The sequence below is a fragment of the Myotis lucifugus genome, unplaced genomic scaffold, assembly GCF_000147115.1.
Source record: "Myotis lucifugus unplaced genomic scaffold, Myoluc2.0 scaffold_168, whole genome shotgun sequence".
NCBI classification, from domain to species: domain Eukaryota; kingdom Metazoa; phylum Chordata; class Mammalia; order Chiroptera; family Vespertilionidae; genus Myotis; species Myotis lucifugus.
The window spans coordinates 2426492-2444656 of record NW_005871216.1 but is presented as its reverse complement, the minus strand read 5'-3'; the positions used below and the strand labels follow the sequence as shown (position 1 = coordinate 2444656).

Sequence of the window (18165 nt, the reverse complement as noted above, 5' to 3'; positions counted from 1 at the left end):
TACTCAATATATTTTTCCATTGTTGTTACTACTGACATCTCTCCATCTTTGGTGTTAACAGCAGGGCTTGGCATCACAGTTCAAGCCCTCCCTTTCAGCATGGTGTGTGCCATGCCAGAGTTATTTGGTTTACTTAGACTGATTGGGACATTTGTTTTGTCCTTGAGTATACACTGATGACAGAATAATGGGGGACCCAGGGGAGTTAGAAAGAGTGCGCACGGTAGTAATAACAATCCAGGCTAACATTTTAAACATTACTGAGAAGAAACCATGAGCTGTATATATCTCTAAAAGCCACGATAACATATGGTACCCTTCACACTGCAATTCAACTTGGTGATGGCACTTGTCATTTCTGCCTAAAGGCCACACTCTACCATAAACTTGCACCAATCAGAAGCCAGCACAAGAGCCTTGTGAGAGCCAGAGAACAAAGACTAGACCCTCCAACAACTGAATCTCACTTCTCTGTTCCTCCCTTCTACCCCAAAAGATAAAATCTCAAAGGTAGGCTAATATGTAATAGCTGGAAAATCTGAGACTTAGGAAACACGAGCAAAATCCACAGTAAAGACAAAGCAAAAACTTGATTTTAGAAATTCATTTTTTTCCAAACTTCAGCACAGCCTTCAGGTAACTTGGACAGTCTCATCTATGACCTCATAAAAGCCAATTTTTTGCTCACAGGCATTAGACATATAAATGGTCAAGTTGAAATCCAATCTAAACGACTAAGCTAACTCACAAAAATTGCTTTCTGAAAAAAAGAAACCAAAATTAAGAGAACTGGCCCAAGTATCACAAATGTAGCTGATGGAATTAATCCTTAAATAGCCCTAAAACTATGAATCTAAATCATACAGCTGCCTTCTGATATTTTATAAATTAATTAATTCAATAGTTATGTATTGATCCCCAGCGAGAAATCTAAAGATGGAAGTTGTTTCCTTTCATTCTACAAGATCCCAAAGTGAAAAGATGTACAGGCAGACGCTCTGAAGATAGCATGGAATAGCCGGTGACTCAGATCTGAATAAGTCTAATGAAAGCAGGGAGCCCTGAGCCCTGGTCTAGCCTAGATGGTCAGGGAGGGCCTCCTGAAGGAGGCGAGGCAGGAGCTATGTCAGTCAGCAGAGCGAGGGGAGAGGGAGGGAAGGCATTGCAGTAAAACAAAGACACAGGAGAGAGATAATCAGATGATGCAAGGCTGCTGGGCTACACAGTATGAAGGAGACAAGCCTTGTCTTCTGAGGAATTTGTGTGGTGGAACTCTCTGGGTCTGAGGTTAGACCCACCTATATTTGAGTCCCAGCAGCACCTCAAGTGTGCTGTGCAAACTTCCATAAGCTAACTCAGCTCTTTGCACCTCAGTCTGCTCCGGTGTAAGGTGGGAATAATGGCATCTATTCACAGGGTCATTATTCCTGGTTTCCGCACTGTATATCCAGTGTCCCCAGGGCCACCCTCTCCAGTCCTGAGCAAAATGGAATGGCTGGCCACCCTGTAAGGCAAGTAGCCTAGCGCCTGAGAGATAGGAACTGCTAAGTAAATGCTAGTGTCTAGTTTCTCCTGGGAGACACCAGGACTAGGTCACCTTCAGCACCCCTTTCTTGCTCCTAGACAAACGGTCTCATTTATAAAATTATCTGGAGGCTCCTCGAGTCTTGGAGATGGAAACTAGCAGCCTCCATGACCTCCTCAATGGCACAGAGCAGACCAGTGAGATGCTCCAGAAAAATGCCAGGAGTAGGCGGCACTTGCTCAGATAGACTCTTCAGGACACTTCAACTAAGGGAAAAGGCCTGACATTTCAGAGAAAAAGATCTCAGTTGGCATGCTACCTTTCCTCTCTCCCCAGCCTCAGATGCCAGGCTCTCTCCCTCCTCCCTTGGCGGAGTTTCGGTTCCAGCAAACCTCCAGAGGTTTTGCTGGGTTAGTTGAACATTGACAGAGTCTTCAAAGCCTGGAATTCACACTGAGAGCCAGAACCAGGCCAAGTTTCTATGGGGCTAGGATTTCCCCGGGGGAGGGTCACAGGCCTCCACCACACCTAGACTGATTAATCTAACCTTGCCCCAAGCTTCAGACAACAGGGAGACAGAAAAGAAAAATAGATCCCCGAGGCTGGATCCTGAATTTACTCCCCCGCCTCCTTCCTGGGAAAGGGAGGGTGGGAGTGTAAGGTGACCCCCACCACCGGGTAAGAGTCAGGCCAGAGAGTCAGAATTCAGTGATATGTAGAGCAGCTGGAGAGAGGAACAAAAACAAAAACCTGAGCAGGATGAAGGGCCCAGGGTTTTACCCCAATGAATGACATGTGGCTGAAATCGTTTCAAGGAGAACAAAGGCTTAGGTAAATAAATAGAGTGCAAGATGAGAGCAGAAATGAATTACAGAAAGTCCCAGGAGGAATGCACTGGCATTTTTCAAAAACTAGAGTTGGAACGACATCTCTGCTTCAGCAGAGACCAAGATCAAGCCCTCCGCTTCCTCCTTTGCACCTGCTCTTGTCGCCCACTCTCTCAGGACAGCAGCCTGGCCAGGCTTTGCTCTCCTTCCTGTGCCTGTCCCAGGCCCTAGAGGGGAATGGGCAGCAGCTAGAAGGTGCTTTCAGGGAGATCTGTTCAGACACCACCACCTACTCACTGCAAGTGAGCCCGAGTTCCTTGAGCCTCAGATAGCACATCTGGAAAGAGAACTGATGATTTCCAAGGAAAAGTGTAAAAATACAATCTTATTTTGAAAGAACAGCAGTAGCTCATATTAGGCCCCGAATAGTATTCTCTCCCTGCTCCATTCAGTAGGAATCCATTGGAGATACATTTACTGATGTTTCAGTTCTACATCAGGAATGTGCTCAGCACTCTGGGGGAGGAGGGGTTAAGGGGGGAGGGGAGAGAGATAAAACTTGAAAATAACATAATCACTGTCCTCAAAATGCTTCCAATCTCCTGGGAGCCAAGGACGCTGGTACACAGCACACTGAGGACGCAGCAACAGAAGCACAAACAGGCCTCTGGCAGGAGGAAGGGATTCCTCGGTGGGGGTCCAGCAGGCTTCCTCACTGGGGCCCTCCTCATCCTAGACCTCAGATCCGGGCCCTCCTCCACGCTGGCTGCAGGCACTCCTGGTCCTGCCGCAGCCCATTGGAAAGGCTTGGGTCTTCTGGACATCCTCACCATCATAACAGCTAACACTTCGGCAGTATTTACCAATGCCAGACACTGTTCTAAGTACTTTGCGTAAATTAACTTCTTAGTCCTCACAACCACTATTATGATGCCCATCTTGGAGATGAAAAACTGAGACCCAGCAGGTTAAGTAACTGACAACTGATCACACAGAGAGTAAGTGATGGCAGAACAGGAACCCAGGTAGTCAGGCTCTGGAAATCATGCTTTCTTTCCAACCATTAGGTTGTGGGAAGGGTGTTATGGGTAGTCATAGATACACATGCTGTATATCCACATTATTTTTTACTCTTCCTCTGCTCTCTCTCTCCTTCTAATTTTTTTAATGATTTTAAAAATAACACTCAGCCCACCACCTCAAAGCACCTCTAGGCAAACATAGAATGTGTTCCAGTCAGTGCTGTCTCCTTGTGAGCCCGTTGGGGTGATGGCTCTCCGGGTCTTCTCCAGCATTGGCCAAGGTGGCAACTGAATGAGGTTACATGAAGCAGCCACCCCTGCCAGGCCTACCAACTTCCACTCTGACCTGCTGTGCTGTCACTGGGCATGGTCCCCCAAAGATGGCTAGTCCTTCTCATCATCCCATCCTTCTCACATGCTGCCATCTGCTTGCCAGCCTTCAGCCTAAATTTTGACAGGCCCACAGGTATTCTTTCCCTCTCTTTCTGCCCTTTCAATGGGGCTGTGTGGCCTGTCTCAGTCAACTGGGGCTGTTATGACAGAATACTATAAACTGGGTGACTGAAGACTGGGGGCCACCATGGCCAGTTCTGGTGAGAGCCCTCTTCTTCATTTATAGACAACTGACTTCTTGCTATGCCTCACAGTAGAGAGAGAAAGAGCAAGCTCTAGAGTCTCTTCTTTGAAGGAAACTAATCCCATTCATGAGGACTCCACCCTCAAGACTGAATCATCTCCCAAAAGTCAGACCTCCTAATACCATCACATTGATGGTTACAATTTCAACATATGAATGGAGGGTCATGGGGACACAAAAACTCAATCCATAAGATGGCCCAAGGAAAAGAAACTCCCTGAATTAACACTATTATTAACAGCAATAAGTGATAATCAAATTTCAGCTGAAGAGGTTGGAATTCTACCTATCATGTTAAGGAAAGCTGTACACACACACACACACACACACACACACACACACACACACACACATACACATATGCCCTTTTCCAGAAACCATGCTCATCAAAGGAAACCATTATCTGACTTCTAGACTAGAGGATTTGCCTGAATTTTAAACCATTCAGCACGTTTTCTTGGGCCAGCTTTTGACATGCATGTGTATGAGATTCACCATGTTGCTTCTGTTTGAGATGCTACTTTGTGAATACACCAACCATTTACCCTTTCATTCTAGTGGAGAAAATACCTATTATGCTGAGGTCAGTTCAAAGGCTACGCCTCCACTTCCTTGATGTTCTGGGGTATCACTGGTGGTGTGACCCTGAGCAAGCTGCTGGGATTGATGAGATGATACATTCAAATTGTCCAGTGCATTTCTGTCATGCTGAAGTCATGCAATGAATATTAGTATCTTTGTCCTTCCCTTGCTCACTGTTTTGATAGAAACATCTCCTTTTTTCCAAATTCCTAAAGAACTTAGTCCAAAAGTTATATCTATATTTCCTTACATTACTGTCTTCACCACAGTAACTAGTATAGTGCTTAGCATATTGTTTAAAAACAAAATCATTCACCAATACACATGCTGGGTTCAGTGCTGGGGTCTGAAGTTAAACAGATGAATATGACCAGATTCCATTGCCCACAAAAAGCTCAGTCTAAGTGGAGGAGACAATAATGCAATCATATATTGAAATATTTAAGTGTTATTGTCTATGTGCTACATTAAATGATAGAGATATGCACATGGGAAGGAATTATTAGGCCGCATGCATTAGGCTGGGCAATAATGTTACACCACAGTAAAGCAGACGATGTATGCACAAGAGCCACATTATTCAGGCATATTTAATATATTTCACAGAATTGAACTGTGTGGATTTTTCTTTACAACTTTCAGCTGTGAGAGGCCTGAATGTAGAAGGCATGCAAAGTGTTCCCACATATTATTGCTACTCCTGGGAGAGACTCCCTCACTCCCCACACAGGTCTCACAGTGGTGAGTCACAAGCTGGTACACTTTAACTCTCCAGGCTAAATTCTGCTCAGGAACCTGTAACAATACAGGTCAAAAGCCTAACACCTCTTTAAACAAATTGTCTAAAGAGCCTTAGTTTTCTCTAGGCCTGAACACTGGATTCAAAGATCCTCCATATTTTGTTTTATTTTAACCTGTTTAAATAAAATAATCTATGGCTAACTCAACACGGGTTTCAGTGAAGCTTATAATAGTATGAGGGAGAGGCCAGGAGTCAGACAGAACAAGGTTCTTCTCTTCATTCCATCAGTGGAGGTGGTGAGAATGTATATGCTATAAGCTTGTTGTCCACATCGAGTATTTCCTAGGTAAACACTTACTAGTAGGCAATGCCTAGCTCATGATAAGAGCACTTAAGGGTTCTTTTAGGGAGTCAACCCATTCCATATTTCGTCCTCCTCTTTTCCTGCTGCCTTCTGTTTTCCCTGGCATTATTGTCTTTTCCAAAAATCCCTTCCTTTTTATGATGTGCCCAAAGTGGGATGGCTTCAGTTTTGTTACTTTTGCCTCCAGTGATGCATTAGGCTTCCTTAGCTCTAGGAACCACTTGTTCATCTTTCTGGCTGTCCAGGGTATCTGTAGACTCTTCCAACACCAAATTTCAAATGAATCAATTTTTTCCTATCCGCCTTCTTCACTGTCCAACTTTCGAGTCTGTACATAGTAATTGGGTACACAAGGGTGTGGATGATCTTAGCCTTGGTCTCTAAGGACACATCTTTGCTCTTGGTGACCTTTCCTAATTCTTCCATTGCTCCCCTTCCAAGTCTCAGCCCTCCCTTTTTTTCTTAGCTACTGTCTCCAACTGAACTGATGACTGAACCAAGGCAAGCAAAATCTTGAACAATGTCAATGTCTTAATTGTCTATGTTAAGGTTGTGTATTTCTTCTGTTAGTCATGATTTTTATCTTCTTGATATTCAAATGTATTTAACATAGATGCATGCATTTATACATACAATGTACATAAAGATATGCACACATGTTTACATGAGAGTTTATGAACTCCCACAGCAGGATGGAAACTCCACGAGAGTAGGAAATTGTATTTGTTCACTATATCCAACACCTCTATGACAACGTCTGGCACACAACTGTAAAATAACGGAAAAGATCTTTTAATTTCTCTTGCTATCATTGATAATGTAAATCTATTGAGATGACATTATTCATAACTAAACATACACAACACAACACTGTCTCACATTGTTCTAAGTATTTTACAGATACACACTTGTTTATTCTTAAAGAACTCTGTGGGGCATGTACTATTATTGTTCTCATTTCATCAATGGGGAAACTGAGGCACAGAGTGTCAGATGACTTCCCAAATGGAATCAGGATTTGAATGAGTTACATGTTCTTAAATATTGTGCTATGTTTCCTTAAGAGATTTCATTTTCATTGTCTTTAGAAGCCAAATTCTCCCATCAAAGTCAAAGGATAGTGTATGATGAGGATTAGAGTTATGGAAAGTTGGGGTGAGGTCTGCTGCTGAATGTTATAATTGAAGACTAGTGCAATTTTTCTGTATTCCAATAATTTTTTCTTCTCAGTTTGTCCTAACATCTACGCTGGCTGCAGGGTGCTATGAGGAAATGCCTAGATCCCAGAATAGTGAAAGAAAAAAAGTATTTCTCTTTGTTCTTTATGATTTACCCGAATGCACAGTTAGGAGAAAAATGGAAAAAAAGGAAATTAACCAGGCCTATGGAGAGATGATAAGGAAGCAGCCAACGGTTCAGACAGGAGGCTGTCCCCAGGGGTGATAACTGGAGATGTGCATTTTCCCACCAACAGCTGCTGACGTGCAAGCCCAAAGTAAACAGTAGTGCTTGGGATATTAACTGGATGCTGTGTGTCTGTGCCATGAGAAACAGTGGACCTCTGGGTAAGCCTACTCTTGTAAGCAGTGACGTAAGCGCAATATTAGACTCGGGGCCCCCAAACAAACACTTTTCCTGTAGTCTTCCACCTTTTGAACTTGGAGTGGGAAGTCTTCCTAACAGGTGGTTGGCAGTATGGGAACCTGGGGCTGGGTTAGTCTTTTTGTTTTCATTCCCAAGTTCAGTGAAGGGAATGGCAGCTCATCTTTTCAGTCATATGTAAATACATGAGAGAAAAAGTAGAACTTTCTGGCAAAAATTCCCTTTAAATATCAGATATGTTATTGAAGCTGATGAGCTGTCAGAGATTTGCTTGAAATCAGGGCTTCTGGGCACAGAACTCCCACTGCTCCATTGACTTGGTGGCACCTGTTTCATGGTTTGACACAAAAGCTGCACCAAAGCACATGTGAAGTCATGGGAGAGACACACAGATCAGGGTTTGAATTTTTTTTAAAAAAATATGTAGTATGTTTATTGATTTCAGAGAGAAAGGGAGAGGGAGATAGAGATAGAAACATCAACGATGAGAGAGAATCACTGATCAGCTGCCTTCTGTACCCCCTATATCTGGCATCGAGCCCACAACCTGGGCATATGCCCTGACCAGGAATTGAACTGTGACCTCCTGGTTCATAGGTCAACACTCAACCACTGAGCCACACAGCAGGGCTAGGGTTTGAGTCTTGATCCAACCCGTCCTGATCCTGTAACTTTGGGCAAATCCCCTTACCTCCTGGGTATATTTTTATCTCATTACAGGAGATAAAAATATCTGGATAATGGCTTTAAAATGGCCAATCTCCACACAGATGTGATTAATATCAACATCAATCAACAAAATTAATATCAAATTTGATATGACTGATCTCCCTACTACACAAATAATAGCTAACCTGGCTTCAAAAGCCTGGTTTTATTTCACACGACCCATAGAGCCCAGACTCCTGGAATGATTCCCTGTTTCTAATCTGGAGACAGTGCCGCATAATGGGGGTGGACCCTGGCTGATGTGTTAGGACAGGACGCCCAGTTTCTAACTTCAGTTCTGACTGGGGTAACTTGGATGACTCACTGCTTTTCTAGGCCTCAGTTTTCTCATCTGCAAATTGAAGAATCGGGTACAGAAAATCTTTGAGCGACCTTTTAGCTCTAAGGCCTATGATCCCTCATTATTCAAACAGAAGCATGGGTGTCAACTACAGATGTTACCAGTCCAGGGCAGGTTCACAATAGTACTTCCTGAGTTGTGTGGCACAAAATTTAGAGATGAGTAGGATAGAGAGAGCTGGCTGTAGCTCCAAGGCCCCAGATTCTTCCCAACTTTCTGACCACAGAGTAAAAACAGGTCTCCTGGCGAAGGCCAAGTCCTCACAGTCCAGAGAAGCACAGACCTCCGGGAGAAGCTGGGGGCCTGGGGACAGGAAACCTAAGCTATCCTTCCCACAGGCCTCCCCTCTGCCCCTCGCCACAGCTCATGCAGCTGCTCAGGCCTCAGGCAGCAGCGGTTCTCGTTAAACTAAACCTCAACTTAAAAGGATAAACTCAAAATCGCATTAACCAAGTCCTCCTCCCCTCTGAGCTGCATCCAGGAACTCCCAGAACTGCCCTGGCTCTGTCTGCTTGGGCACTGACACTGCTTCTCTCCTTCCAGCTTCCCCCGCACGGCTTTATCTGCTCCTCTAATCCCCTCCATTCCCTACAGACCATCTGCCTCTTTGGATCCACCTTCTCTGTCTTGTTGGATAGGCTCCCTCCAGCCCCCAGCTCCTGGCCTGAGTCTGGCCTGGCTCCTTCTCAGCATGGCTCTGGTTTGGTCTGATTTCTCAGACGGGCAGTTGCACAGCCCTATTGCTTCTGACCTGTGTGCCTGATGCCAATGTGTCCCACAGGCAAGTTGTTCTACCTTGTAACTAGACTCCTTGCTGGGGGAGATGCCTAGAAATCTGTATTTTTTTAAAGGCTGCCTCACCCAAATTTAGCAGTCCTACTTTCTGAGCCTTTGAAATCCTCTCACCTTTATTATCTTAATGAATTCTCTGATTTCCTGAGGACTGACCCTGGGTTCTATGATGGATGAGGATCACTCAGAGGTGAACACGACTTGGTGGGAAAACTGAAACAGGTGCAAAGTGCTGCAGACACACAGATTAGGGAGGGACTCATTCTTCCTAAGTGTGGGGCTGAGTTGGGAGAAGTTTCCACAGTGGAAGTGACATTTAGTGTGAGTGCTGACGCATGAGTAGGACTGTCTATGTGGGGAGAGAAGGGGAGGCCGCCCTAAATCTCTGTTCTGAGCAGAGTGGGGATTGTGTGTGACGTGTTGAAAGGACACTTGGTCTAGTGTGGATTGACTCTTAGAAGGCATATGAGGTGGAAATCACCCTGCACTCCCCATTCCACAGTCTTCACTCTACTTTTTTATCTCACAATTCTTTTTACTAAGAGTTAATGTCATAAAATATATGTTGACAAAGTACTAACACATTAGCAGAACCCTTCTTTTGGGCTGCTTTTTGGCTTCTACAAAAATCAACTGAATCGACGCAGGGAAATGACATCAATGGAGATGTTTCGGTTGAGTAGGGGTTTCTCATTCTCAGCTCTACTACATGGGAGGCTACACAATTCTTTGTTGAGGGCTGTCCTGAGCACTGAAGGATGTTTAGCAGCATCCCTGGCCTCTACCCACCACGTGTCAGAACCATCCCCTCTTTCCCCAGGCGTGACAATAAAAGAATGTCTCCAGACATAGCCAATTTCCCCTGAGAGTGGAGGTGGGGGGTTAAAATCAGCCCTGCTTGAGAATCACTAGTATAGAGGAATAAACTAGTATCTGGAGTCAGACTCAAGATCAAATCTTGGCAAACACTGGTTATGCGATTATGGAATGATTCACATTGTAATAGAAAAGCTCTTTCTTCCACATGGCACAGGGATGAAAAGTGTGAGCTCCAGAATCAAAATGGGTTTAAATCACGCCCCTGTACCTACTGTGTGAATATGGGCAAGGTAAGCTGTCTCTGTGAGCATCACTGTCTCATCTGAAAAAGGGAACAAAAGAATAGTACACGTAAAGTAGCACTGAGAATCAGTGTTGCTTCTAGAACACTGCTGACAGTGAGACAGGAAATTGGCATGTCTTATTGTTCACTGGATTATGTTTTGCTTTAGGAGGGCATGAATCTGAAGCTCTTTCTGCACGACTGGCTAACCCAACTCTTCTGCAACTAAAAAAAAGGGGGGGGGAGAAACAATGAAAGAAATTCTACATCTTCATGTTGGTTTGACTCTGCAACTGAGATAAGCAACGTAAGCCAATTCAACATCTGGCCCAAATAAGCAACTTAAGTCAATTCAACATCTGGCCAAGAATTCAGCATCTGGAACCAAAGAGTGATGCAAAACCTAGGCACAAAGTTTGCTCTTGACCAACTCCTGCTAATGTGATAGAAGCACAAAGGACACTGATTTCTAGACGTTTGGAGTGGATCCGGGAGTGCTCAAAGCACATGGTTTTGCTTCCTGGAGCATTGAGCCAGGTATATAGGGACAACTGCCTCTGTAATGAGAGGGAACTGAGTTCTCAGTTGTAATATCATTCCCTAATGGAGGGAATGCCATTCACTCATTCGCTGAATTTGCATGAGGTAAGGGTCCTCCATGTGCAAAGGATTGGGCTGGATGCTGTGATATAAGGATGAAATGACACAGTGCTTTCTTTCAAAGAGTTTGCAAACTGGTAGATGAGGCAAAGTTGCACACACAAAACGGTATAATATGTACAGTAATGGAGGCAAATCCGAGACACAGGCGGAGCAAACAAGAAGGAGTGCATAAGTCAGCTTGGGGAGCCAGGGAAGGCTCCCAGAGGAGATAACACCAGATTCAAGATTTCACAGATAATCAGGAGTTTGTCTGATCGATAAAAACAACCGAGAGGAGAGGGGCCTGAAACAGAAATCAGGTTGTTACTGCCTTTCGGGACAGCTCGGGTACTGGAGCCAAGAACAGACCTGGAACAAAGTTAACACTATTTATGTGAGTTAGAAAAATAGCAGCAGCAGGAGCCCTGGCCAGAACCACCCCCACAAAGAGCACAGAAAGCTACTCCTATCTTCTGGCTGTCTGCTGGAGAGCTCACTAACCAGCACCTTAAGAACAAAATGTTCTTTTATCTTTGGTTTGTATTCCCACAGAGTCCTTCCTCTTCTTTTTCCAGAGCTGGAAAAAGCATGAGCTGAGTTTTACTCGTTTCTTTGATCTTGATCCTTGAGTCCCTGGCTTCCCTTGAGAATAAGAGTCCAGGAGGATTTCTCCAAAGCAGAGCGCTGGCCCCTCCTACTAATCAGAATGTGGGATGCAGGGGAGGCCAGGCCAGGTCATGGACCCTAACTGCCAGGGGTTGTCTGTGCGAGGCCTGGATGGCATCCAATTCCGACTTCCAAAGCTGGACTCTCACCCTGACACTCAGCGATCTCTTAGCACAGAGCCCATCGAACCATTCTTGACATTGTTTCTGCCCTCAAAACATACAGCATCTTAAAGCAGCGAGCCCTGGGTCCTGCTACAGAGAGCCCGGGAAGGAACCCTAGGTTCAGGGAAGGCAGAGGGAATCAAAGTCAGAGGTTCTTTCCCAATTGCCTCTCCAAAGGAGGAGAGTTCTCCAGGGTGGTAATTCTGAGAAGTTCCACTTACAAAGTTCCTCCTTGGTGCAGGCGTTGTGGTTCCGGAGTAAGAAAACCAAAGAGACATCTCAGTATTCTATGCCTACTATGTGCCAGATGCTATGTCAGCTGCTTTACCTACTAACATCATGGGTTCTATAACAACTCTGTGAGGGGCCACTGCTATCTTTTTTTTATCCTCCTTCCCAGGTCTCTTCTCTTCCCCAGACATGAAATCCTGCAGTGGCTGTTAGGTGAAGGGGAGAGGTGGAGGTACAAGGAGAGTAAGAGGATAAAACTCGGTCACAGTAGTTAATGAGGTCTTCACTCTATGATATTTTTTTTCATAGATTTTTAGAGAGAGAGAAAGGGAGGGGAGCGGAGGGAGGGGGGAGAGAGAGAGAGAGAAATATCGATCTGAGAGAGACACATCGACTGGTTGCCTCCTGTAAGTGCCTTGACCTGGGTGTGAATACGCAAGCAAGGTACTTGGCCTTTGCTGGGAATCAAACCCATGACCCTTCAGTCCAAGGGCTGATGCTCTAACCACTGAGCAAAAGGGGTCAGGGCCATTGCTATCTCTTATTGCAGAAGAGGAAACAGAAGTGTGAGGAGGGATGGTATCTGGTCCAAGGTACACAGGTAGGGAGAATAAGAATTCCTGAGTTGTGTGGCACAAAATTTAGAGATGAGTAGGACAGAGAGAGCTGGCTGTAGCTAGATCCTAAACCAGTGGTTCGCAACCTTCTGGCCCTTTAAATGCAGTTCCTCATGTTGTGACCCAACCATAAAATTATTTTCGTTGCTACTTCATAACTGTAATGTTGATACCGTTATGAATCGTAATGTAAATATCTGATATGCAGAATGGTCTTAGGCGACCCCTGTGAAAGGGTCGTTCGACCGCCAAAGGGGTCATGACCCACAGGTTGAGAACCGCTGTACCTAAACACACAGAGATGAGTAAGACAGACACGGTCACGAATCAATGAGAGCTTTCCTACTCTGAGAGTCCATGGACTGTGCAGAAGGCGGGATATGGCTTAATAATCTGCTGCATAAAGAAACAGATTAACTTTCATTCTACAAGTCAAGGTCATTTCACGTTACTTTTGCCTTCATGTGACTATTCATTTAATAAATTTATTAAGCACCTATAGGAATCAGACACAGGGCTCTGCACAGAATGAATAATATAATACTCTGTCCTCAAGGAGCTCTTAGCCTAGTGGAAAAGACAAGCAGATAAAGCGGCAATTACAACACAATGTGACCATCACTTCAGTAGGGGTGGGGAAGAGCACTGAGAGAAGTACAACTTGGAGAATTTCTACATAAATCTGTCCCATGGAAGGCTATGCAGAGGAGCAAGCATATGATATGAGTCTTCAAGTTAGAGCAGGAGTTAGCCATGGGGAGAAGTGGAGGACCAATCATCCTGGGAAGAGAAATACACGTGCAAAGACAGAGGTGTGATGCTCAGACAGCATTCTGGGAACACAGTTCTAGATAAGTATTTAAAAGATAACTCTTGGCCATAATATGAAGTACAGACTAGAATATCTTTCAATGTTTTTTTGACTATGACCCATGGTGAGAAATTCATTTTCAGTTATGGCCCAGTACACACATGCACAGAGACATAAAATGGAAACCTAAGTTCACCACACAAAGCTTGCTCTGTGAGATGCACTCTGACATTTTCTACTCTGGTCTGTTCTATTCTGAACATTCAATGGTCGTGATCTATTAAAGTGATCTCATGAAGTTTGAACCATAATTAGAAAAAAAGAACACTGCTAGAAAGAAGAACTAAAAAAAAAAGAGAGAGAGAGAGATGTGGCTATAGTTAAAGTGAGAGTTATTGAGAATCTGAACAACACACAGGAACCACCCCCCAAAATGCAATAAGGATAAAGAAGAAGATAGACTTATCACATTTCACTGTAATTCTTATCTCATTTTCTGCCTTGCCATTGAATTTGGAGGAAGAGACCTTGATTTTATTTTAAAGTCATTGTCCCCTAGCACCATGATTGAGACATAGTAAGTATTTAATGGGTCTTTGAAATAAGAATACATAATACACGGATGTTAGGTTTGAGAGTTATTTAGGAGATGAAATCACGACTACACTCAAGTAACTGGATAAAGAATATAAACCAAATAAATTATGAAAATAAATCAATTAGACTTGTAAGAGTTATGGAGCACCTTTAGAAGAAATAGCACAGGTAGGTAAACCATCATCAGACATGCTAGTGGAAGTGAACATGTCTTTTTCAAATTTTTAGTAAACCAAAGAACCATCCACATGGTGACTCAGATCATTTTTTTTCTATTATTCTGTATGGAAAACTTAATAAAATTACAAATAAATTTTGTATTTAATAAGTTCTATAATTCTATCCTAATGCCTAACTGTGAAAAGACTTTATATTGCTATATCTTGAATCACCAGGCATTGATGCTTTATAAACAGGAAAGGAGTGTCTTAGGTTCTGGGGAATAATCCGTGTGCAGACAGCGTTGGTAGTGGACATGGAGTGAGGGATGATTACCTAGTCCTCCAGCATGGGCATCAATAAGGGAGGCTGCCACCGCAATGCCAGCAGGAAGACCAAGGTCTCTGGCCGCCTCTGGGGTAAGCCCATTTCCAAGAGAAGCTCCAGGGGGCAGCACTTGGTTTCCTGGGGAGACAGGAGAAAAAACAAACACCTGTCAGTTTGAAAAACACAACAGCAGACAAAGGGTTTTCTTAAGTGAACCCCTCTGTTCCCTCCCCTTTCCTCTGCATTTCTTCAACTTCAGGAAGACAGAAACCATGTAGCCACAGACAGTCCCTTCGCTCACTGGGTGACAGGTATATGTTCTGGGTTCTTATGGATCATGCTCTGGGGTGCTTTACAAAGCCAGGAGCTCAAAGGCATCTTTCAAACTGGAGAAAACTCCCCTTAATAGTAAATTCCAGAAGATATATATGCAGTGGCCTCTTGAAGACTAGATCAAAATGGTCAAACTGTTCCTCCTAACAGAGCAGCTCTACACACACACATGCACAGACACGCATACACATGCACACATACACACACGCATACACATGCACACATTCACACAGCCATACACGGTCCCTGATGAACATAGATTCCTCAGAAAGTTGGGAAAATTTACTCATGTAGTTGCTTCCTGTCGGAGGATAAGGAAAAGAATAATTCTGCTCCAATAAAGAATTTCTTAAGTTTCTCTCAGGAAAAAAAAAAAGCCCAGTCTAAACTTTACAAGGTGGAAACTTGCACAACCATGGAATACAATTTGAATGGTGTTCTTTGGAGTTGTGCAATGCAGCGACCCTGATATTTCAAGTGACCTTGAATTCCTGCAGTCAGTCAGGACTTCAGTTAAGGATTTATTGATTGCCTTGCTTTGTGTGGGCGCTGTGGCACTGTAAAAGGCAGTCCTTGCCCCCAACCTAGTTAGGGAGTTGAGATCAGGACACAGAACCATGTAAGTCAGAACAGGACAATGAGACCCTTCTGCTCCCAGGTGTTTAGGAGAGGCTCAGTGTGCCCTCTTCCCACCGCTGTGGAATTTACCAATAATTCTGCAGTGCAAGGAGGAGTGGGGGTAGACATGCATATATGCTAAGATCCCTCTGAGCTCCAAGATCCTATTATTCTGAATGTGTGGTCAGCAACTCACTTGGTGCTAAGACACTGCCCACGAGAGCTCCAGGGATGGCAGAGGTGCCCTCTGACTTCTGGGGGTGGAGCTGAGGGTGGGGTAAGAGGGAGGCAGAGGGAAGATGGCTCCCCAACCTCCTCTAAATGGAAACAAAGCACATCCACAACACATCTCCATCCATTTTAGGTAATGAGTTTCTTTCAAAAATGTTTAGCTCAGAAAAGGAAGAGGAAGAAGACTGAAACCGCTGCCATGCTTCCAAAGCATCATTACCCAATACTAGTAATGGCAGCCACTAGGTGTTCGTGGATGGAGCACTGGAAATGCGGCTGGAGTAACTGTGAAGCCAGACTTTTCACTTAATTCATTTCACTTCAACTTGAAAAAATGATACACGATTCAGTTACTAAAGTTTCAAGTACATTTGGCACAACTTGGGTGTGCAAATCTACTTTTCACTGTTAATTAAAGAAACCTAAATAAAGTATTTTACAGTGGAAATTTAGTGTCTGAACTGAGATGTAGCCAGTGGAAAATATACACCAGGTGTCAAAGATAGTACAGAAAAGTAAATGTAAAGTATCTCATTCATACATTTATATCATTATGTTGAAGTACTTTTGATTTGTTAGGTTATATAATATGTATTAAAATTCATTTCACCTATTTCTTTTTACTTTAATGCAGCTATTAGAATACTTTAGGTGTCACTCATATTGCATTTCTACTGGATTTCTAAGGTTGAGATGCTCAGATGTTGGGGTGGGAGCAAGGAGGACCTCTAGTCTCATGCTTTGGATGCCCAGACAGGCAGAAACCCGGAAGAGAGCTGTGCACAATTTGGCTCTGGACACCACCTTAATTATGTCACTGTGTTTCATATACAGCACAAAACAGGCAGCCTTCCCATTTACTGAGCACCTCTGTGCCAGGGGCTGTGCTAAGAACACAGCATGCGTTTCCTCACCTCACTTTCACAATAACCCCATGTGAAGGGGACGAGCACTGTCCCCACTGCCCAGATGGACGGGGAAGGTCATGCTTATCCAGGGAAAGTGAGTTTCCCCTCGTCACACAGGCCACGGATTGCATTCTGACTACGTCATACCAAACCTGCATACTTTCTTATTCATCACATTGCATTTTGGTGCGGCTATTTAAAAAAAAAGGTTTTTTGAGTGAATGAAGATATCAAGAGAAGTATTTTTGGGAAGAAACATATGTTTAAAAAGTAGCCCCATTTAGATATGCCCCACCAGAGGCCACACCTCACTTAGTTGTGCTTCACTTGATTGCGCTTCACAGATGTTTGCATTTTTTTTTTTTTTACAAATTGGAGGTTAGCCCCCCCCCCCACCAGCAAAAGAATTACATCTCATCTTATTTTGATACTTGCTTTATTGTGGAGGTCTGGAACCGAACCTGCACTGTCTCTGAGATATGCCTTTACATTCAGATTTTTTAAAATATATTTTATTGATTTTTTACAGAGAGAAAGGGAGAGGGATAGAGAGTTAGAAACATCAATGAAAGAGAAACATCGATCAGCTGCCTCCTGCACACCCTCTACTGGGGATGTGCCCGCAACCAAGGTACATGCCCTTGACTGGAATCGAACCTGAGACCCTTGAGTTCACAGGCTGACACTCTATCCACTGAGCGAAACTGGTTAGGGCCAGATTTTTTTAAGTGTTCATTTTCATAGGAAGGTCTAAATGAGAATTCTATTCCACCTTGATCCCCAATCTTAACAAACATAAAAGGTGTAATTTTCATTAAAAAAAGTTTTGAGACAGGAGGAGGATGAGCAGGGTGGGATACTCTTCTGAGTGCCCTGAGCAGTAATTTAGAAAGAAGCCTTGGCTGGCGAGGTGCACAGAGAGCCCTGGGTGTGCAGTCAGGAGCTCTGGGTTCTACTCTTATGCTGAAGAACCACAGGTAGATTTCTCAGCCGAGGTAGCATCTTGAGCAAAGGCCAAGAAAGAGAGGAGACTGCCAGAAGGGCTGGGGAAGATGGAACCTAAGCTGGGGTGGGAACTGGCAGGGAGTGGTGGAGACAGATGAGGTTGGAGAGGGAAGTGAGGACAGTGCTACACCCTCATGCAGGCTAAGGTGCCTGAACTTAATCAGGAAGTCCATGGTGAGGGTGAGCTTGGAAGAAGTGCTAAGCCCGGGAGTGAGGTGATGGGATTTGTGTATTTTTAAAGATCCCTCTAGTAACATGGCAGCAGAGGACAGAAGAGGGTAAGCGACCACGATCGTGAAGCTATTTTGGTAACCAAAGAGGAAAGATGAGGGCCTTCCTTAAGGTATTGGCAAGTGAGAGCAGAAATGGAGGCAGATATGAGAGATTTTGTGGAGCAAGAAAAGCAGCTCCTGGTGGTGGCTTGGATGGGGGGTATGGTAGATGTCACCACCTGGACTCCATGAAGGATGAAGGCCGTGAGGTTGGCAGATGGCCTCCAGCTGCCAGCTCCTTCAGGCCACCTGGACCAGGGGATGTGTTTCCCTGGCGACTCAGCCGAGTGGGAAGGGAAGGCTCTGAAGGCACCACTCGC

General features: G+C 44.3%; 1 protein-coding gene across 10 annotated transcripts in view; it reads right to left on the bottom strand.

The window, feature by feature from the left end:
• The window catches only part of FGGY (FGGY carbohydrate kinase domain containing), a 402394-nt gene that overhangs the window by 181378 nt on the left and 202851 nt on the right, over window positions 1-18165 (bottom strand). For all 10 annotated transcript variants that reach the window (XR_002831041.1, XR_002831042.1, XM_023759980.1 and 7 more), the window contains one exon: window positions 14488-14616. Coding sequence is in view for 8 of the 10 variants with exons in the window: in XM_023759980.1 (XP_023615748.1) it covers window positions 14488-14616 (129 nt within the window). In the remaining 2 variants the exon portion in view is untranslated. The remainder of the gene's footprint in view (window positions 1-14487; window positions 14617-18165) is intronic.